Below are 23,694 nucleotides of genomic sequence, written 5' to 3'. Positions count from 1 at the left end.
GGCCGGCCGGGGGCGCGCGCTCGGGGGCGCGCTCATGCAGCGGTTTTCTTCTCCCACAATCCAGAGGCAGAGGCGCGGAGGGCGGGGAGTCGGCGGAAGGATATCGGCGCGGAGGGAGCGGCGCGCTCGCCCGGCCGGCGGCGGGCGCGGGTGTGCTGCGGCACTGCGGTTCTGAGGCCGTTACCCCAGCTCCTCCAGAGGCGGCGGAGGAGGCTGGAGCGCGGCGGCGGCGGCGGCGGCGGCGGAGCGCCCGGGCGTCGCTGAGGCACCGGAGGCTGGCGGGGCTCCCGCGGCCGGACGGTCAGGGACACGCAGCGGAGCCTTCGGTCCCGGGCAGGGCAAGGGGGCTGAGGCGAGCGCGAGCCCGCGGAGGGATGGTGAGCGCCCGGCGAGGGGCGAGCCGCGCCTGAGAAGGCGAGGACAGGCTGCGGGCGGACGCTCCCGGCGCCCGTGCCCGCCGGCCGGCCGCTGAAACGCCCAGAGCCGCTCGCCCAGGGCCGCCCCGTAGCCTCCGCGGCGCTCGCGATTCATCGGCGGCCGCTTTGCTGAACGGCTCCCTTCGGGAGCGGGGCCACCTTGACGGGCTTTTTGTCTCGTGCCCCGGCCGCTCTTCGCGTCCTCCTCCTCCAGATGCCTTTCTTCTGCCCCTCCTCTCCGGGTGCAGACACTGCCAGCGCCGGCTGCGGCTCCGCGCGGGATTTGGGCTCGCTTCCCCTGGGGGGTTTTGAGGAGCGAGAGTCCTTCCCCCTCTTCGATGGGATTTTCCTGCCTTGCCTAAATGGACTTTCATTGATTTCGTCTTACTTCTACGTTTAGTGACCAATTCCCTAGGCGTTTTTGTGGTACTTCCCTTTTTCCTCCCCGCCCGAATATATAATCTGTAAAATGGAGAACGAAATCTTTACTCCCCTTCTGGAGCAGTTCATGACCAGCCCCTTGGTCACTTGGGTAAGTAGGATGTCCTTTATTGTGTATTTTGCTGTGTTATTTGCGGCTGCAGAGATGGAGGTGGGCGTTAACGTCGTGATAATCCTTGTGTTCTAGGTTAAAACGTTTGGACCTCTGGCTGCAGGAAATGGGACCAACCTGGATGAATATGTGGCTTTGGTGGATGGGGTATTCTTGAACCAGGTCATGCTCCAAATGTAAGTGTTTTCTTCTTCTCTCGCTAACTTATTTTCTGTGAAAAATAACATACTTTGAACTTAGATTTCACGTCATAAACCCTTAATTTGGTTCTTTGGCCAGAAAAAAAAAAATCAGGTGTTTAATTGGATCTTGGAAGGAGTGCCCATACTGCTTATTAACCAAGTAGTTATACCTCCTGAAATTGAGAAACTGAATCGTTCACTCTGCCAGTTCTGTCTGTATTGTCATATATTGTCTGAAGTGCTGAAATTCAAACCACATTGTGTTATCTTTGGTAATTTGGTAAAATGACGGAGACAGAGAAATCTTGTCTATGAAAGAAAAAAGACTTAACTGTGAAGTTATGTGCAAAGGTGTGTTCTTATTAACCTTTTAAATCTAAGAATAAATGATTCAAAAATTGAAACTGGTGAAGTAACATTTCAGCGGTGAAAAATTCAGTTAACATTGCTGATTGGTCAAGAAGACTTCTGTAGCCAGCAATTTAAATATCTAAGTTTGATTAGATGACTTACCGTGTTATTGATGAGTTATTAAATCGCTTAGTATTTGGGGAATTATTTAAAGGTATTTTGAGGTTTATGTAAATAACTGAAGTCATGAGAGGTGGGTTAATTAAGTCTTTTGTTTGACATGTTGAGTTTCTGCTAAGAAGAAATGTGGCTTTTGAGATAGAAATTGCGTGTTGGAAGCATATTAGTACCTAGATCAGAAAAGTCAAAGTGACTCCATTTTATCGTTATGGTATTGTAGCAAGGTGCACTGTAAGTACTTCAGTGGTTATCATTGCTGGTATTACAGTTGGGTTTGGACACTTCTTTCTTACTAGAGTCTCATTACAACAGTAATCTTGCAACTTTTGATTTGAAGATATTTCTGCCTTATATATGTGAAAATTGATGCAGTATAAAAACTTGTTATTTAAATTTATATTCTATTAATTTTGCACATGTCAGTTCTGTATTTTCCTGGAAATTATTTTTCTTTCTAGATTTGTGCTGGTTAGTTTTTTGTCATTTTGACACAAGGGTCGTCAGGAAAAAGGGGACCTCAGTTGAGATCTTAAACTACTCTGTCATTTTCGCATGTAGGCAAGTCTCTGGGGCATTTTCTTGGTTGCTTGAGGTGGGATGGCCCACCCCACTGCTGGCAGTGCCATCCCTGGGCAGGTGGTCAGTTGTATGAGAAAGGTTTAACATTTTTGTTTTATTTTTTTTAACTTAGTACTTGGGTGAAGAGTTAAAAACATAATAGCTGCTTTCACTTTGAGTTCACACTCATTTAAAATACATGTATTTTGAAAATAGTGATGTTCCAAAAGAATAGTTGCCAGGTTCTCCCTAGCGCCTTGGGAGGGGACTAGCTGCTTTCTAAACCTCAGGTCTACTTCTGTGTTTTCAGTTCCACCTCTCAGTTTCTCTAAGTGTTTTTAGTGTCCTAATTCTGTTCTGAATGACCTATATAAGGGAAATAAAAGGAAAAGAACTATTCTTTGCTTTCTTAAAAGAATAGTTTATTAAAATTGGGTCAACACGGTATATTTAAGCGGTAGAGCAACAAAATACCTTATTACTATTTTGTTTATTTATTTTTAGGTATAGTCTTATTTTTACCTGGCTATATAGATCAGGCTGGTCTGGAACTCTTGGAGAGCCACCTGCCTCTGCCTTACAGGTTCTGGGATTAAACACTTGTCTCACCACAATACATTATTTTTATGAAGTATATTTTGCCAATGGTTAGAAAATGTGCTGCATAGTTTATTCAGTAAACTCTGTGTCATGAAAGGATAGTTAACCTAAAGATGAACCTTAATTAAAAACATTTCTAGATTACATTTGGTTATAGAATTTGTGAGCAAGAATCCTTTGTAAATGAAATGGTGTATTTTTCTTTGTGTTCCTTATACTTGAAGTTTATTGAGCTTGGGTCTGTGGGTTTCATATTATCAAATTTGGGGAAAAAAATGAAGGCATTGTTTCTTTAAATATACTGCGTGTGTGTGTGTGTGTGTGTGTGTGTGTGTGTGTATGTGTACCTGAACTTACTTGTCTTTCCTCCTTTTGGAAGCCCAGTTACATGTATATTAAGTTCCTAGATGTGTTTTAAAGCTTATTGAGAGGTTCATGGATGTGTTTTTGTTGTTTTTTCTTTGATTTTGACTAGTCTGTTGTGGTATCTGTGAATATTTTCTATTATGTTTACTCCTACCCTGCGTGTGTTTCATTTTAGACATAGTTTGGCTCTGTAGAAATCTTGCCATTATACCTTCCATGTTCAGGTTTTTCAGTTTTATCTCTTTAGATTCTTAAACATGGGATATAGTTCTAATTGTCTTGTTGCCCATATATACTAATTGTGTCATTTCATTTAGTTGGTTTTGATTGAGTTTTCTCCTCAGTATGAATTATGTTTCTTTGCTTTTGTATCCTGGTGATTTTTATTTGATGATCTTGTTGGATATTGGTTATTTTATTATTCCACAAAATATCGATATTTTGAGCTTTATTCTGGGATGTATTTACGTTACTCAGAAACAGTTTTATCTTTGCAGAATTTGCATTTAATTAATTAATTGATTATTTTGGGACAAGGCCTCTTTATGTAGCCCTGACTTTCCTAGAACTTACTGAATAGACCAGGCTGGTCTTACAGAGATCTGCCTGCCTCTCCCTCCCAAGTACTAGAATCAAAGGTGAACACATCCATAGTGGCAGTAAGTTTGTTAAGCAGTACCTTTTTGTACTACTGAGTCAAAACTCTTCCAAGTACAGTAATTGGTGGTAACAGTAACTGTGTTGTTACCTGAAATAATTTTTTGGTTCTTTCAGTGACTTTGCATAGTTTCTTCACACTTAGAGGTACTGACATCTCAGAAGTCTGTAGGGATATCCTCTGCAATCTTTTTCTTGTTTAGCTCTCTTCTCTGTGATATTCTTAATGAGTATTTAGCTGCATTTTCTCCAGACTTCATTCCCTCTACTCTGCTAATGTACTACCTAGGTTCCCTCCTCCCTGTTCACGGACTGGAGATCTTCTAGGTAGTAAGATGCGACTGTTGTTGGGTTTAGGCTTGGTACCCATCTATCAAGGATCATGGTTTTTGTTGTCCAGTATCTTGAAAAATACTTTCTATGTTTTGTGTTCCCCCTGGTGCCCAATTGTCTCAGGCAGGTGGGCCCATTTGGTTCTTGTTGTCAGGAAGTAGAAATCAGTTTATATACTTTAATGACATTTTCGCTCTTACTGCTTTCATATGGAATATAGATATTTTTGTTTATTTGTTTGGGTTTTGATTGTTTTGTTTTGTTTTGATTTCTGAAACAGTGTTTCTCTGTAGCTTTGGAGCCTGTCCTGGAATTCGCTTTGTAAAACAGACTTACCTCGAACTCACAAAGATCTGCTTGTCTCTGCTTCCCGAGTGCTGGGATCAAAGGCGTGCACCTGGCTCGGAATATAGATTTTTATTAGAGGAGACTTACTTTGGAAATGTTTTCATTCAAAGTATTTGCTAAGAATAAGAATGTTTATTATGTCAGTGATGCTGGTGTTACCAGTGTGGACCCAGACTCTGAAAATGAGAAGGTGACTGCTTTGTGACATTTTCTATTAATTACTTTGTCGTAGAATTTTGTCCTTTGTTCAGTGATGTGGAATTCATTGTATTTAGAGCTAAATCTTGGATTTCATTGAGTAGCTCCTAGAATCAAAGAATGTCAGAGCCTGTGACACAGCATTAGCCATCTTTAACAGGAGGGAAAAGCTCTGCAGAACTCTGGAATGATAAGCTAGCTACTGTCTATGCTTCAGGGCATTTTCCTACTTTAACTGACTGAAATAGGTTTTTTTTTTCATGACGCTTACAAGACATAAGACTTGATATTAATAAAGTAGAAACCCTCTTCTTGTGTTGTATCTCCCATGAGGGAAAGTGGTCTGAATGACAGGCTGTGGTTTTGTACATACTGTCGCCAGCAGTGCTTGCAGTTTGGTTTTCAGTAACTTTCAGGGTAATGTCCATCATGTTGAGAGTTTGTTCATTGCCTTGCTCTAGACTGATGTCTTCAAGAGCAGTATGTAGTGATCGATGGTTCTCTGTGTAACTAATCCTAAACTTGAAGAGATTATGAGAACTAGAGAAGAATAGGGCGATTACTTACATATGGACATATATTTAAGTGTTTCACCGAGAATTATCTTTGTAATGTTAAGTATGAGAAATATCCTTACAGGATAAATGGAACATAAGAGTTTCTTAACTGTTTTTTCAGAAAAGATACTTGTTGACTTTCCTTTAGGTTCTATGAAACAGTTTGATATTAACTGAGTACACATTGGTCAATAAATGGTCATTGTAATGCCATGGTTACTATTACTACTCTCAGACCTCCTCTATACACAACTGAGAGTGTGAAAACCAAAAGCATTCGTCAGTACAGTCACACACACACAAATCAAAGACTCATGAGTACTTAGGAGATGAAAGATCTCCTACATTGTTTTGACCGCATCATATATCACACTAGCTTGGTTTAGTTGATTTGGTAAAAATTGCTTCCCATGGCTTGCTCAGCACACCTTCTTAGAAAACCCAGGACCATCAATCAGCCAAAGGATGACACCACCCACCATGGGCTGGGCCTTCCCCCATTGGTCACTAAATGAGGAGCTGCCTTACAGCAGGATCTCGAGGAGGCATTTCCTCAGTTGAGGCTCCTTCCTCCGATGACTCTAGCTTGTGTCATATTGACACTCAAAACCACCCAGTACAGTTTCATTATATCATTTATGAATGATAAGTCAAAATAATTGTACTTTGTTAAAATATTCTTCCCTGCTATACTCCGTCATCCTCTCACCTCCCCTCTTTTTTTTTCTTTCTGCAGTTAGTTTTCCAGTAATTGAATTCTTTAGTAGTAGTGTGTGAGCATTGAGGAAGAAAAGCAGATGGCATCAGAGGGCGACTGGTAGACTAGAGCAGAGCTCAGACTTTTCCACTGATGACCTCTTTGCACTTGAGAAATTTTTCCATAAGCTTAGCTGTATAGCTGTATAGAACAGGTATACAAGTCATGAATAAATCATTTATTTTAAAGCAATTCTTTGATATTCATATAACTGTCATTAAAAACAAAAGCAAATTCACGTACTAAAGATAAAGATATGTTTACTTTTACATAAAGAGTTAACTCTTGGCTGAATAGTTGATACTGCAGGATGTAAAGCATCTTTAGCATTTTTCAGAGATGATCATTATTTTAATAGGGCCATTAGAAATTCTGATTTTTAATCCCAAGCCAAAATTTATTGTCATTGAGCAGCTTTTTTTAAAAATGAAACTTGACTCAGCAATTTTAAAAATCAAATACTCTAACATAATACCATATAAAATACACAAATTTGATACATTCTAAAGAATGATCACAGGAAAATATTAATAGTATTTGTTTCCCATAATTAAACCATCATTGGTTCCTTAAGAGCAGAAAACAGTGTATATCCATTCAAAACGCTGACATTTGTGGCACACAATAAATAGTCTTGAATCTGAACCAGGATGTTTTAGCAATGTGTTCATTGTCATGGCATGGTGTGATGACATGCACAGTGCAGCGTACGTGTTACGTCTAGAGTCAAGGCTGAAGTGCACTTTCATGGCCTAGTAGGTAAGTGCTGCCAGAGACGTCTTGGTTTCATTACACATTTTATTTTGGAAGTTTTGGATGCTGTATATTCAGAAACCTTTCACTGTTGCCAGATTTTTTTTGACCTTATATTTAGTTATGTGACTTCCCTAAGGGAATGTAGCCCACATTTTTAAGAAACTGGACTTAAACATTTTTTTTTTCAGTTTCTTACAAAACTAAACTTTGTCTTGCCATATGAACTAGCAATCCACTCATAGGAATTTGTCCCAATGAGGTGAAAACTGGGTTTTAAAGACAACATAAAAATATTTATAGGACCTTTATTCTTAGTTTCCCCAAACTGAAAGCAAACATTATATCCTTTAAAAAAATAAATGTATAAACTGCTGTATCCATGCAGTGGAATACTGCCAATAATTTTTTAAACCCTGATTTCAGTTTTATGACTCCAAACAGGGTTGTAACTCACAGTTTAAGAATTTGGAACTAGATGTTGCAGTAAGATTAAAGACGAATAGGTTTTAAAAGAAACAAAATGAAAGGGGATAGAAAATTGAAGATTGGGGGACTTGGAGAATTTGAAATTTGATTAGTGATGAAGGCCAGAATTTAGACAATTGCTAACAGGTAAATAAATTGACTAGAGTAGAGATAACCGAAGTTGAGAAGGAACTAAATTCATTATTCTTTATGAAGCCCACGATCTCTTGGTTACCACTAGAGGTAGAAATGACTGTGAATTCAAAATTAAAGTAGAAAACAAGGCAGTAATTGGCTGATTTATCAGTGCTTTTAACAATGATTTTGTATAAAATACTTCTAATTTACAGGTTTATAAATATAATCTTTCTCTATTTGGTTTTGAGCCTAGCCTTTAATGGCCGAGTCATCTCTTCAGACCATAATCTTTATGTTGAAAAATAAAAATTTGTAAACTATCTTAGTAATGCTTCAGAAAAATGTGTTAATGTTACTGTGTAACTGATTTTGCTAATAAAGGCTACAGAAGAAGTTAAAATTCACTACCTCATTGGCAACATTACCAGTCCCCTACCGTGGACACTGAGAGGTGCTGGGTCTTAGTCTTTTATTAAGACATGGGTTATTTACAGAGAATGAAGGATAAAGAAGTTGCACAGAAATACATTTTTACAAAGTATGGTTAAAAGAATAAATGAACTGTAATAAAATTCCAGATTATAAATAGTTGGAGTAGATTAGTGAGCCCTGATATTTGCAAGGTTATGTTTGACCGTGGAAGTGTGGATACTCATGGAAACCAGTATATGGAAGAATTTAGATTTGAATCAGTCCTTGAAGGATAACTGGGTTAACTTGCCTTTACTTTTATTACTTGCACCTAAAAACATTTAAATATATAAAACATGAGTGTACATAGTTTGGTTTGAGAACATTCAGTAGCTGTGTGTCTTAGTCATGTTCTATTGCCGTCAGGAGACACTGACCATAGCAACTCTTATAAAGGAAAACATTTAATTGGAACTTGCCTACGGTTTCAGAGATTATTTTAGTCAATTATTCTCATGGCAGACAGACATGATAACTGAGAGTTCTACACATCCAGTTGCAAAGGCAGCAAGGAAAGAAGAGACACTGGGTCTGGCTTGAGCTTTTGAAGCTTCAAAGCCCACCCCCAGTGACATTCTTCCTCCAAGGCCACGATTACCCCCCAAAAGATCACACCTGCTAATCCCTGTCAAGAAGCACCACTTTCTAATGACCAAGTATTCAGATCTTTGGAGGAGACCATTCCCAATCACTGTATATTTGCACATTTGTTTAAATTTTCCTTACTGATAAAAGTGCATATTTCACTCGAATTCATTTAGTGAATAAGAATTTTCAGGTTGTGTTATTCCAGTTATTCTTTAGGATGTTGGAGTACTTTTCACATGGGTGCTGAGTCTTGAACTCAGATGATCAGGCTTGTATTGTTGGTCAGCAAACACTGTTATCTGATGAGCCATCTGCCAAACCCAATTCATATTTTAGTTAGCTACTAGTGATCTTTGTGCCATACTTCTAAATAATTGTGAAGGTTCAAAGTTGTGTCTGTGCTAAGAAGTGTTAAGCACCTTTTCAGAGTTAGGGCAGTACTAATTTCAGCAAATTTTACTATTGAAAGAATCATATAATCACTCTGCTTTATAATTATTCATCAACTGTAAGATGTATAGTTGGTTGGTTGTTTTCAGAGAAGGTATCACTGTGGAACTCTGGCTGGTCTGGAGCTGGTAAGAAATCTGCCTGCTTCTGCCTCTTGAGTGCTAGGATTAAAGTGTACACCACCACACCCAGCCCATAATTGTTTTTGAGTTGTATTCTGGAAGAAATTCTGATCTTATTTATAACATGAGGGCCTGCTTGTTGGGGTTTCTGTCCCGCCAGGTTCCTGCAATCAAGTTCCAAAGAAAAATCAAGTTCCAAAGAAAATCACACAGAGTTCTATATTAATGATAAACTAATTGGCCAATTAGCTTAGGTTTCTTATTAACTCTTATAACTTATATTAACCCATTCTTATCTATGTTAGACACAATGCTCAGTACCTTTTTCAGTGGGGCAGGTCACATTCTGTTTTTTCATTGTCCGGATAGGACTGCAGAGAGAGCTTCCTTCTTCCCAGAATACTCCTGTTCTCATTGTCCCTCCTCTATTTCCAGTCTGGTTGTCCCGCCTATACTTCCTGCCTGGCTACTGGCCAATCAGCGTTTATTTAAAACATAATTGATAGAATACAAAATTGCCTACACCACTTACTTGCATAGTTAACCAGAGGGTTGTATTGTTGTTTTTCTGCAATGGAGAAATTTGTTTCGGTACTTAATATTAAAACTTCTAAAAAGCTGGGCATGGTGGTATATGCCTGTAATATCAATGCTTGGGATGCTGAGGCAAGATCTCTAGGTTGCAATTAGCCTAGGTTACATAGTAACTTTGAAGCCTACATGGGCTACAAACCCTGTCTGGAAAAACCCAATCCTGTCCCCTCTTCCAGGCTTTTTAAAAGATATAATCCAGGCTGGCCTTCAACTCATGATCTTCCTGCCTGTCTCCAGTAGTTTGCTTACTGTCAGGTGCTACCATAGTCAGCACATTTTTTTTTTTAAAGTGCTTGGGTTTGTGTCTATGCCTTGTGTGAATTCCCTCAGAGGCCAGAAGTGTGACTTGGATTATTTGGAACTGTAGTTACTTACAATAAGTTGTGACCTGCTCTTTAAACTCTTGGGGCATTTTCCAGCCTACTTTTTTTCTTTTAAATACTATGTGCAACAGTATTGGTTGTCCTCAGTTCATTTGGACATATTCGAAATCTTCTACCACTTACAAACTAGTGTCTCATTTTACTAGAGTAGAAGTGTACTAAACAGGTTGTTTCTCTTGTAGACTCTGCTGCAAGTTTGTTTCTGTATGTGTACCTTTCTTCTAACCTGAGTTTCAGTTGATCAACTTTTGCAGTCTTGCTTGTATTTGTCTGGACCTTTTTGCTTTATGCTTTACTATTTTTATTGTATTTATTGTTTTTTTTGCCTTAAAAAACTTAAATAAATATCTTTTTATCTTGTCTTAAATTGGTGGCCTTATAATGAAATGCTTAGTATTAATCCATTTGAAGTCTGTTTTACTGGTAGGTTGAAAAAGCCCACTTTTAAATTTGTTGCCCAAAGACTAGATCTTGAGTAAATATGGCCCAGGTTACTAATGAAGGCAGGCCTCTCTGACTTTGTCTTAGGGTTCAAGGGTGGTGGGTTAAAGCTTCACAGATGGCTGTCATAACCTTATCGCCTTGTGCTGATTGTGTGGTGACTCACAACAGTCTAAGAACATGAATTGATTTGCCCAATACTGTGATTCTCAAACACTCTAGAGGCTCTGGAGGTTGTCTATGAGATCAGAATTATTTTTATACTATTAAAATGCCTTTTGCACCAGACTAAGAGAATTGTGGGAAGAGGGAAGGCAGAGATGCAGTTGCCATCCAAGTGTTACAAAAGTACTGATTATGAAATTAGAGGTTGGGTAGGTATGTGTGTTCGGGGCACTTGAGCTAAGAGACCTGATCTGTAAATAAATAAGTAAATAGTGGGTAAATTGTTGTCACCTTGATATGATCAAAACTTCTACTACCTTGTACTGGTAGTTAATAGATTCTTCACACGGTGCTTGTAGTTTAAAATTTGTTTTCACATAAAAATGATGAAGTAGTAAAAGTTACTGCCTAGAGTACAAGCTTGTCTTTTGTTTTATTTTGTTTGAGGCAGGTTCTTGTTTTGCAGCCTAGGCTGGACTTGAACTCAGTGTGTGGCCCAGGCTAGCCTTAATCCTCTTTTAGTCTCTTAATGTGCTGAGATTACAGGTTTAAGCCACTGTGCCTGGTCAAGCTTGTCTAGTTAATATACATATTTTAAAAATATTTATTTTTATTTTAATGTGGTTTGCCTACATGTGTCTCTTGCCTGTTGCTGCAAAAGTCAGAAGAGGGTGTCTGATTCCCTGGAACTAGGGTTGCAAGCAGTGTGAGGAGCCAGGAGGGTGTTTCCAGTCCTCTGCAAGAGCAGCCAGTGCTCCTAAGCACTGAACCCCTATTTGGTATTTAATATGTCTTTTTAATGGAAACTATGCCAAAAATACTTGTGTTGCTTAACAAAGTATTGTTATTACTAGAAATACTTAGATGAAATTTTGAATTGCAAGCCAAACAAGTCCAGGGTTTTTGGACACTTATTTTTGCTTGAAAGAACAACTGATGATGATTATTTGGGACAGACACCTACTCTTAAATGACCCTTTTTTAAAGGAAAACAACTAATTGCATGTGTTGCTAAAATGATATGTGAGTTACAGAAACGATTGACATCTCAATATTTAAAGACTTAGCGTGTTTACTTTTTTATTTTACATGTATGAGTGTTTTGCCTGCCTGTGTGTATGTGTTACGTGTGTCTGGTGCCCGAGGACAGAAGAAAGTGAATTTCCTGAAACCGGAGTTACAGATTTTTGTCAGGTACCATGTGGGTGCTGGGAACTGAACTCTGGGTCCTCTTCAAGAACAAGTATGTGAATTTTATAGTTCTAATAAAATATCTCAACATTTGAAATGTATGCATAATTTAGTGAATCACATTTTGTTTTGACAGTCTCTCAACATAGCCCAGACTTGCCACAAACTTATATACAAGGTTTTCTTAAATTCCTGATTTTTCTGCCTCAGTCTTTCCCAGCTCTGGGACTACAAGTATGCATCACTATAAAGCAGTATATTTAAAATTACCTGTCTGTTAGCTAAGAAAACCACATACGTCTTTGTATTGAATTGTAGGTAGACCAGTGGATGTTTTCTTTCTCTCCTTTCTTACACCCTTCCCTCTTTCTCCTTTCTTTCTTTCCCTTCCCTCATTCTTTCTCTACCTTCCTCCCAGTGCATGGTACTGGACCAATAGGTTTTAATTTCAAATTAATAAAAGATAAGTTTCATAATCCACATTGCAAATAAGTGTTAAGATAGCAGTACCTCTTACTGGATTTTGAGACCATCAAATAGTAATATCAATACAATTTGAAAAGGCTATAATATATGACTACATCATTCTTCTGGTTGTATGTTTGTGTGAAAATAATTTTTTTCTTTTTATACTTTAAGCAAAACAGTGTATAAACATACTGAATACAGATGCACATAGTTGATTTCCTGAAATCAGGAAAGAAAGAAAGATAGCATAGCTCTCCTGCTATTTTATACAGTTATGCAACACTCAAAGGTAAGACCTGTATGGCATTGGACTTCTATGATTGCTGTATCTCTGTGAAGTTTTCAAAATCACTGCTTCTGTGTGTTAAATGAGGGACTGTGAGGCTGCACTTGATAGATCTTTCTGGGCCAATGAGAGAAACCAAGATTTTTTTTTTTTATCTTTTGAAGAAATAACTTGATATATCTGAAAATACGCCTGTAATCTCTGTGATAGTTATATTATGTATCTTTCCAAGAGGTACTGTAATGTGATTGTGAAGATCACATTAGTTAATCTAAGTGAATGTATTATATACACACACACACACACACGTTGTTAATGTTTGCTTATATTGTTGCCATGTACAGTGAGTGAGTTTATGAGAAGGTTAGAGGGGAAATTAAACCAAAGGACTTTTTTTTTTTAAAGTAACTTTTCTTCCTGATCAAACTCAAGGATGAGCTATTTAGTATTTAAATAATTCTTAATGGTGATGATCTTTATCTAGTTGTTTTCATAAAGCAAAATTTTGGTTTATGTGTGTTTTAATTTAGACATATGAATCAGTTATTTCAAATGTTTCATAATTAAATACAAATGTCCATATTTACAAAATGTAAAATTATCACAAAAATAAAAACAAATTGTATACAGGTATTTTTAAGTTACAGGGGCGTGATCACAATAATGTACACAACAAAAATGTACACAAATTTAGAAACATGCTGAAGCATTGGTGGTTAAGCACCAACGTTTAAGTACCAGCACAGAACAGATGGCCTGAGAGGAGACACAACAGGCCTGGAGTCTGGAGAGAAGAGCATAACACCATTAAAACTATCAGGTTTCTGTTTTTCATAGATACAGTCAATGAAGAGATAAAGATATAATCCTGGTTTATACCACTGAACAGTTTAGACTACTCATGTTGTAAATGTGCCGATTTTTCCTTTACATTTTTCTTAATTATAAATGTATGTGGGCAGTGGTAGGTAACATACTTACCTGCATACTCTTTAATTGGAATTGGCGCAGCGTGTTGTGAGTCATTTACATATGATCACTTGTTTGAGGCTCTGTTTTACTGACAGATTGGTTTAACCTCTTACAAGACCATTTTTGAGCTATATTGCTAGGCTGTTTGCCACTAGAACATTCTTTTTCTCGTGAAAAGAGATGGGCGGTCTGTGATTAGGTTGTTTGCAAATAGCTGTGTTTGATTGGGAAGGAATTGTTCATCTTGTACATGTTACATGTGTAGCATTTAGAGACTAATCTTTTTTTAAAGGCTTTTCCAAAAATAATGTAAGAATTTTTGATTATTAATTTTTTAGCATTTGAAATAATGAAATGAAAGATAGGCTATTTAGAATACTTAATATACTATATAGTTTTCTTTTAGAAAATTCTGGAGTACTTTAAAGAATATTTTACTGAGATTTTTATACATATATATATAAATGTACATATATATTTAAATAACAAAATATACAAAGGAATGGGGGTATTTATGTCTATCTAAGGTATATTCTTTATAGATTAGTTGTTGATTAGAATTCCTAAGTTCTAGATAAGGGATAGTATGGCTTCATAAGTGTGTATGTACTTCAGCTACATAACTATCAGACAGAATTACTAGTATTTGCCCTTAGGAGTAAATAAAATGGATAAGGTTCATAAAGCAGAAGGTTTTTTGGTTGCTTTTCAATATTTTTAAAAAATGTGTTTACATGGTTAAAGGCTTATAGTGAAAACCAGTGCTCCTCTGTTATACCCTCCTCTCATCTCCCTGCAGATCTCCGGCAAAAGAAGTTACAGCCTTTTTATAAGTAGTGTTTTTTTTTCTGTTTCTAGACAAACACACAGACACAGATATACATACACATGTATATGTTTGCACACAAAGTACTTTCTCTCTGGCAAACAATAGAAAAGTACTGTTTACAGAGAAGTTATATAGAATAAGAGTACCCATATATCTACCTACTTTTATGTGTTCATGTATCATTTTTAAACTTTGATCTATTGACTTCTTTTAGTAGTATGTAGTAGTAATCTGTGTTTTTCCTTATCATATCCTTCTAACATGGTTTTCACAAGATAGACAGCAATCAGTTCCTACATTATTGTTACTATAAAATATTTAGTACACAACTAGGTATTTCTTTTCCTGGAGTTACTGAAATTGATATTTTTGTGCATGTGATTCTCTGTAAATTCATCCTTTAAAAGTAAAATATTTTTCATGGGTTTAAGATTTGAGGCTCTTTTCTTGTGGACTACTTTACCCAAGAGCAATATTTATCACATAAAGAATCACATCCTTGCGGTGAAAAGGTTTGTTTTCCATGACCCTAACATATGTCAGTGTGACTCAAAATTAGGTATGCATCACATCAGAAACCTGAGCCTTATCATTGAAAGTTTATTGCTCTGTCTACTCACGCCTAGAGTGCTTAATGACTATCCTGTTTTCCAAGTCCAGAAACTTTATGATTTTAGAACAGTGATGTAATATCCACTTAATCTAATCAGGTAGGAACTTCTCAGCTCTATTATAATAATAAAAAGAGCATTCAGTTAGATACAGAATAGATAGAAAACTAAAACTAGTAGGGTTCAGCCTTATTCAAATAACTCTACTTTCTGTTAGACACTTTTCAAGTCTGGATAATCATATAAATTTCCTCAGATTTCATGTGTGTACTTAACAGATTTGTTTGTACAAAACAGTTGTAATGAATCAAACTTATTTTTTTAAATCCCTATTTATTTATTTATTACTGAAAACAAAATTTCTGCCTCCTCCCAGCCTCCCATTTCCCTCTCCCTCCTCCTGCCCCTTTCCCCCTCCCCCACCCTTCTCCCCCTCCCTCTCCAGTCCGAAGAGCAGTCAGGGTTCCCTGCCCTGTGGAAAGTCCAAGGTCCTCCCCCCTCCATCCAGGTCTAGGAAGGTGAGCATCCAAATTGGCTAGGCTCCCATAAAGCCAGAACATGAAGTAGGATCAAAACCCAGTGCCATTGTTCTTGGCTTCTTATTAGCCCTCATTGTCCACCATGTTCAGAGAGTCCAGAAATGGCCCTATCCTATAGCCATACTGATGAATATCTTGCATATCACCATAGAACCTTCATCTGGCGATGGATGGAGATAGAGACAGAGACCCATATTGGAGCACTGGATTTAGCTCCCAAGGTCCTAATGAGGAGCAGAAGGAGGGAGAACATGAGCAAGGAAGTCAGGACCGTGAGGGGTGCACCCACCCACTGAGACAGTGGGGCTGATCTATTGGGAGCTCATCAAGGCCAGCTGGACTGGGACTGAAAAAGCATGGGATAAATCCCTTTTCTTAAAGAGCCCCGTTGAATATAAGGATTAATTTTAGGTGTTCTTTCCCCACTTTTTTGCTTTTTCTAGCCTAACTTGTCATTTTTATTTCCCCTCTAGTTTCTAAAATAATTTTCTCTCATATCATTAATACATAAAATGTTGTGGATTAGTACTCTGAACTCTCAGGATGCTGGGGCAGGAGGATTACGAGTTTGAAACTAGCTTGGACTACATAGTGAGATCCCATGTTAAAAAAAAACTCCCTTTTGTAGATTTAGAATTATCTTGATTGTTTAAAGCAGTTTTTCTCAGAAGCTTAATAGAAAAAAACCTTAACACCTAACAATTGTTTTTAATATGAAGTTCTTGAAATATTTTGGTCAAACCAAAAGTTAAGGTATGAATATATGGAAGTTCTTAGAAGAGCAAAAGAATTTTGAGATGTCATGTGTAAAGTGTTGGGTATGACTTAAAACTTTGAGGTTTGGGTATGTCCTTGTCATGGTCAAGGCATGAAATTATACTATAATGTATATGGAATTATTATTAAGTATGTACAGTTATTTTAGTATCTATACGTTTTCTGTAGTGACATTGAAATTATATTGTTAGATTTAAATAACCCATATTCATAATAAAACATCTTTGTGATGGCAACTGGCAGGAAAAAGCAAGTACATCATCTTTAGCTTGACTGCCTACTTTGGAAACAGAATTGGAATATCTCAAAAATAAAATAAATGGTGATTTATTATTTACTTGGGTTTTGTAGATGATATTGATGGAACTTCCTATTGGCCTTTTGTTTCCCTAAGTGAGAATAAAGTCAAAGAGCTCAGTAGATCTAAGTAGAGTGTAAATTTGGAATTCAGTTTAGTGGTTTATATTACTTCTAGGTATCAGTATAATATTTTCTAGTTCTGAACATTGTCAGTGTATGAATACAAATGATCAAGGTTACGAAATGCATAAAAGGCCTCAAATATATAATGCAAATTTATATGAAAGCTAGAAGGTAGCTAGAGAGCTGTGGTATTTACTGGATGCTTATGGTTGCAAATAAAGTGTGTGTGTTTATACATAGGCATATCTAAAATTTTGTTTTGTTGTGAACATAGAAAAAGATTTCCTCCAGATTTCTGCAGTTGTAACCGTGACTTTCTGACCATGCTTCTGTTGCCTTTGTTTGCTATTATGTGCAATCTGACTTCTGGGATAAAGTATCATTTTTATAAGGAACTAGTTCTAATTGGTCATTTTACTTCAAAGACTTAGCGAATTTTCTATTTAAATTCTCATTTGCCTTGGGCTGTTTGTCTTTATTCGTTGTTTCTCTTGTTGTAAGCATGAGCCAGTCACAGGTTTAGCCTGTCTTAGCAATATTCAATATTTTGCTTTGCATACCCCGTACCTTGATTTAGGAATCTTGTCATTCAGTAGAATAACTGTCATCAGTATGATGTGTGAGATAAAAGTATGAGTGGGGAGTGACTGTTTCAGGCTGCCACGTAGATTGGAAAATGACAAAAGAGTTGATATTAGAAAGCAACTATTAAAACAGTTGTTGTGTAGTCAGTGATTATTTTTATTTAATCAGCAGTGTTTGTGTCTGGAATTATGCCCTTAGAAATAAAATGTTATGAGATACCGTGCTTCTCTCGGGGAGCTTTCAGGTTAAATGAGAGACCAAGACTCAGAAAAACATAGGATAAAATTATGTACCAAGTCTGGGAACAGTTATTATACCATGACTTAGACCTGAAAGAATATGTAGTCTAGGATTTGGGGGATTATTCTTAGGAAATATAACAGGAAACTCTCCATATTAACATGGAGGGATTGGAGAAAACCCTGACAGAGTGAAGTCCTGGGCGAATGTGTGGTGTTAATAAGAGCTGGCCACGTTAATGACCTATAGCCTCAGACCCATGGACCTCTGGTCCACGTGTGGATGTTGACAGTGTGTGTAGAAAATGTCTTCCGTGGTTTTCTCCCCTTGAATGTTTATGGCCTAAAGATTGCAGACTGGCTAAACCCTGCTTTCTTGTTTATCTGTATGTGATAACTTTTATCTCCTGTTCTGCTGTATGTAGTATCCTGCCTCTCTGTTTAAATCCATGCTGAGTGGGAGTGCTGAGGCTTCTCCAGCTAGAGCCCAGCCCACCAGCTTTCTGCCTGTGTATCTCTGTCTGCCTGTTTTTTTCTTCATTCCCTTGTTGCTCCCAGTTATATTTATCCTGACAGTTCAGGATATATAACATTGGACATGGCATTAACATATTAAAAGAAAAGGATCAGACTAGATTTCAAAAATAGACCTGTACTTGGAAGTTAGGTATATCATTAACTCTTTAATAAATGGTATTGAGGTAATTGGAGAAAAGCTACAAATTTTCTTCAGGAACTCTTAAGACTGATTAATAGAAAGCCCTTATGTAGTGATAGGGCGAGCAGGCCTGCTTTTCATCCCACCCGGCTCCCGCATGGCTAGCTTTACACCCGAAATAACAACATGGAAACTGTATTCATTTAAACACTGCCTGGCCAGTTAGTTCTAGCCTCTTATTGGCTAATTCTCACATCTTGATTAACCCATTTCTAATAATCTGTGTAGCACCACGAGGAGGTGGCTTACTGGCAAAGATTCAACATGTCTGACCTGGCAGCTGGCTCCATCGCTTCTCTGACCCAGAGAGGAGAGACATGGCGATTGCCTCACTTCCCTCTTCCTCCCAGCATTCTGTTCTGTCTACTCCTCCCACTTATGGGCTGGCCTATCAAATGGCCAAGGCAGTTTCTTTATTAACCAATGAAATCAACACAAAACAGAAGACCCTCCCACATCACCCTTACGAATTAGTTTTGCATGATTGCTAAAGAACATTACACAAAATTTAAGTGATTGTCTACATATAGTAAGTATTCTGCTATCAAGTGTATTGGTTACTTTTTGTTATTTTGTTATTCAAGGAAGGAAAGATTTCTCTTAATTTATGGTTTCAGAGAGTTCTGTTCAGGTTTGGCAGTGGAGGTATGTTGCAGAGGGTAGCTGTTTATATGTTGGAGGCTCAGGAAGCAGAGAAGTAAACCAAGTAATGGCCAGGGATAATACATGTGAAAGGACATGCCCCTATTGACAGACTTCTCCAGCTAGGTCCCACCTCCCAGAGTTTTCAAAACCTCCTAAATAGCATAATTAACTGGGAATTAAGTATTCAAAACATGAGCTGTGGGGCACTTCATGGGGGGCACTTCAGATTCAAACTGTGACATTTAGCCCCCAGTAGCACATGATCATCTCATAATGCAAAATGCATCTAATTCTTAAATGTTCAACTTTGTTCAAAAAGCCTTGAGTTCAAAATCTCCTCTAAGACTCAAGGCAAATGCCCACAAAAAGATACAAAAGTAGGAGAAAGGCTTGTTGGGAAGAGTGTTTCCTAAATTGATTTCTTTACTTCATTCACTTGCTTTATTTGAGTCCTGTGTGTGTGTGTGTGTGTGTGTGTGTGTGTGTGTGTGTGTGTGTGTGTGTATACACACACACGGTGCACTTGTGGTAAGCAGAAGACAACTTTTGGGAGTCCTTTCCTTCCTTCTACCGTGTATTCCAGGGATCAAACTTGGGTCAGGTTTGACAGAATATGCTTTTTAGGGCTGAGCAATCTCGTTGGTCTTTCAGTGATCTTTTTTAGACTTATTTGATGTATGAGAGTATTTGACTACACATCCATACATATACCGTGTATATGTCTGGTGCCTGCAGAAGTCAGAAGAGGGCATCAGGTTCCCTGGACTTGAGTTACAGATGGTTGTGAGTCACCCCTCTGGGGAACCAAATCTGGGTTTTCTGCAAGAACATCAACTGCTCTTAACCATTGAACCATCTCTCCAGCCCCTCGGTGATCTTTTTTATATATATATATTTATAAAGTAAGGATTTGAATTTTTTTTTCACTTTCCAGATAGCTTACTTTCTGGGATTTCTAGTATTTAGGTGTTAGGAACTTGTGGAGAAGGTATTGTGTGTCATTGTCTCATTTTTTTTTGTTTTTTTTTGTTGTATTTTTGAGCCTCTGTATCAACATTTTAGTAATAAAAATGGAATGGGAAGTGATAAATAAAGGTATAAATAATTGGAGTAAAATGTATGAGTTGTACATAAAAGAAGCAGTAAAGAAAGTGTTATAGAATAGTTGAAGAGAAAGAAATAGTAATAAATACCTTTTCACATGATATAAATTAAAACTCAACCTAACAAAGTACAAAAGTACATGACTAAAACATAAAAATGAAGCCAGGTGTGGTGGCACACACCTTTAATCCCAGCTCTCAGGAGGCACTTTGTGAGTTCGAAGCCACTGGTCTACAAAGCTTGTTCCTGGACAACCAGGGCTGCTATAGACAAACTCTGTCTTGAAAAACAAAACAAAAGAAAACAAACAAACAACAAAATAGATTAATAAAATGAAGTAGCCGGTCCTGTAACCTTGGCCTGTACTCCTTTCTAGTTAGGTGAGAGGGTTTCATCCTATGGATTTGTCTTTTTTTTTTTTTTTTTTTTAAATCAGATCTCTACAGATGTGTGAGATGTGGAGAGGCTGCTCTTTGCAGTAATTCAAGCAAGGGTTTATTACTAAAATTCCACTTTTGCCTGAATTTTCCTATCTGAAATAATTTTTTTGAAGCATGTTCTTTTCATGCTAAGGTTCTGAAAGGGTGTGGAGTGCTAGCTTACCTATGTTTAAATGTGTTGAGAGGTTATTTCCCAGGCTGCTGCTGCTCCCCCTGGATTCTGTACCCTGAGACGCCTGGAACTTGTTCAGACAATGGTGGAGGTGATTGGGAGACAGGGCATTGTCTTCTCTGGTGACTATTTCCTGGACAACTTGAGAAGCTTTACTTCACTAATTGTCAACCATGATGAAGTCATTTCATTCCACAAATGCAAGTATTGCTCAATAACTGTAATCAATAAACATAATCCACCACATAAATGGACCCATGAACAGAATCACATGATCATCTCAGTAGATGCAAAAGAGCCTCTTTGGCCTCCGCCAAAAATGATTCTAACACCCTTTCATAATAAAAGTACCAGAGAGACTACAAATGCAGGGAAAACATCTCAACATAACAATGGTGCATGCAAGTTCATAGTCAACAAACATCATGCTACATGAAGAAAAACTCAAAAGCATTCCATTAAAACCATCAACAAAACAAAGATGTCCACTCTCTCCACTACTTTTCAACATTATGCCCTAAATCTTATTGAGAGCAATAATTCAATACAAGTATATAGTATAAATAAGGGGCACAAATGTACGAGAAGTCAAAATATAGATAGGATTCTATATATAAAAGATCCCGAAGCAAACTCCTACAGTTGTTACTCACTTTCAGCAAAGTGGCATGATACAATATTAACAAACAAAATCAGTAGCCTTTCTATATATCAATGACAAACATTGTGTGAAAGAAACTGAGGAAACGATCCTGTTCACAGTAACCTAAAAAACAAAACAACAAACAGAAAAACCTGGAAAAAACTTAATCCAAAAAGTTAAAGACTTATACAATAAAAATTTTGGAACAGTAAATAGTGTGCAGTTCTCAACCTATGGGTCGTAAATCCCTCACCTGGGGCTGTGTGTTAGAATGACTCATTTACAGGGGCCATCTAAAACCCTTGGAAAATAGATAGCTGTAGTAAAATTACAGTTATGAAGTAGTAACAAATAATTTTAGGCTGGGGGTCACCACAACATGAGAAACTGTATTCAACGGTCACACATTAGGAAGGATGCCACTGGCCTAGAAGATGGAAGGACTCCACACTCATGGATGGGCAAAAGTAATATAAAAATAGCAATTCTAACTAAAGCAATCTACATATTCAATGTAATCACAAACAGTACTACCACCCCATTCTTGACAGAAATATAAAAAAATCTTAAAGTTCATTTCATAAAAAGAGCATGATATTGGCACAAACACAGAAACACAGATCAATGGAAAACAACAGAGAACCTACCAGATATAAATCCATGCAACCACAACTACCTGATTAATTGTTACATAGAAGCCAAAGTGCACTTTGAATAAGTCTTTTCAAAAAATGATATTTGTTAAACTGGACCTCTACATGTTTTTTAAAATCTTTTCTTGATTAACTTAGTCGGTCATGTGCATTTAGAAACTCATCAATTTCTTTTAGATTTTCCAACTTGATGGACTATAAGTTTTTAAAGTATGTCCATGAGACTGGATTTCATTGGCAACAGATGTAGTGTCTCTCCATTTGCCCCTAATCTTGTTAATTTGGGTCTTTTCTCTCATGGTTTATTTGTCTAAGGGTTTATCAATAATTTCTAATTTATTTCTACCCTGATCTTACTTAGTTTATTCTATCTCCTAAATTTGAGTTTAGTTTGTTCTTGTTTTTTAAGGCCTCGAGAATGCACACCTTTAAGTTGTTTATTTGAGACTTTGCTGAAGACTTCTCTGATTTTGTGATCTGGGAATTTAGAGCTGTGAATTCTCTGGACTACCTTTTGTGTGTGTGTGTGTGTGTGTGTGTGTGTGTGTGTGTGTGTGTGTGTGTGTGTGTGTGTCCCACACACACTGTTGATTTTTAGCTCTATAGCCTTCGTAAGATAAACTGCATAGAATTACTTTTATTTTCCTGTATGTTGAGACAGCTTTGTGTCCTAGTATGTGGCTAGTTTTAGAGCCTCATGGATTGCTGAGAAGGATGTCTGGTCTGCAGTATTGAGTTGAATGTTCTATATATATGTTAGTTCTGTTTGATATATAGTGTCATTTAGCTCCATTTTTCCTCTATTCATTTTTTGCTTGAAGACCTGTCTTGATAACTGTCTTGGACTTAATGTGTGATTTTTTTTGTTTTTGTTTTTGTTTTTCGAGACAAGGTTTCTCTGTAGCTTTGGAGCCTATCCTGGAACTAGCTCTTTTAGACCAGGCTGGCCTCGAACTCACAGAGATCTGCCTGCCTCTGCCTCCCAAGTGCTGGGATTAAAGGTGTGTGCCACCACCACGTGGCTAATGTGTGATTTTTAAATCAATCTTTGTTTTATGAAATTGGGTACATATTATAAAAAGAGGGCCCACTTGTGCTTCCTGGCCGCCCTGCTAGCTTAGCCCTAAAATAACCTCACAGAAATTGTATTCATTAAAACACTGCTTGGCCCATTATCTCTAGTTTCTTATTGACTAATTCTTTTCTTTCTTTCTTTCTTTCTTTCTTTCTTTCTTTCTTTCTTTCTTTCTTTCTTTCTTTCTTTCTTTCTTTTTTTTTTGGATTTTGAAGACAGCATTTGGTGCCTGTTCTGGAACTAGCTCTTGTAGACCAGGCTGGCCTGGAACTCACAGAGATCCACCTGCCTCTGCCTCCCAAGTGCTGGGATTAAAGGCGTGTGCCACCACTGCCCAGCTTTGTTGGCTAATTCTTTATTTATTTATTTTGGTTTTTCGAGACAGGGTTTCTCTGTAGCTTTGGAGCCTATCCTGGAACTAGCTCTTGTAGACCAGGCTGGCCTCAAACTCACTAAGATCCGCCTGCCTCTGCCTCCCAAGTGCTGGAATTAAAGGTGTGCACCATCTTAATTTAACCCATTTCTATTCATCTGTATATGCCACATGGCAGTGGCTTACTGAGAAAGATTCTAACTGGCGTCCATCTCAGGCAGAGGATCCATGGCTTCTCCCTGACTCTGCTTTCTTCTTCCCAGCATTCAGTTCTGTTTTCCCTGCCTACCTAGTTCTGCCCTATCAAAAGACTAAGGCAGTT

General features: G+C 37.8%; 1 protein-coding gene across 7 annotated transcripts in view; it reads left to right on the top strand.

The window, feature by feature from the left end:
* The first annotated feature begins 221 nt into the window (after positions 1–221).
* Positions 222–23,694, top strand: part of Ccdc88a (coiled-coil domain containing 88A) — a 139,952-nt gene continuing 116,479 nt past the window's right edge. For 3 of the 7 annotated variants that reach the window (XR_007588959.1, XM_050123859.1, XM_050123858.1), the window contains exons 1-2: positions 223–948; positions 1,045–1,145. Coding sequence is in view for 6 of the 7 variants with exons in the window: in XM_050123859.1 (XP_049979816.1) it covers positions 886–948; positions 1,045–1,145 (164 nt within the window). In the remaining variant the exon portion in view is untranslated. Of the gene's footprint in view, positions 949–1,044; positions 1,146–23,694 lie in introns of all 7 variants that reach the window. The other 4 variants (XM_050123857.1, XM_050123856.1, XM_050123860.1 and 1 more) reach the window with 3 other exon arrangements.

The sequence above is a fragment of the Alexandromys fortis genome, unplaced genomic scaffold, assembly GCF_014885135.2.
Source record: "Alexandromys fortis isolate MF-2015 unplaced genomic scaffold, M_Fortis_MF-2015_v1.1 scaffold_210, whole genome shotgun sequence".
Lineage (NCBI taxonomy): Eukaryota > Metazoa > Chordata > Mammalia > Rodentia > Cricetidae > Alexandromys > Alexandromys fortis.
Note: the sequence above shows the minus strand (reverse complement) of the source record. Positions and strands in the feature narration are given on the sequence as shown.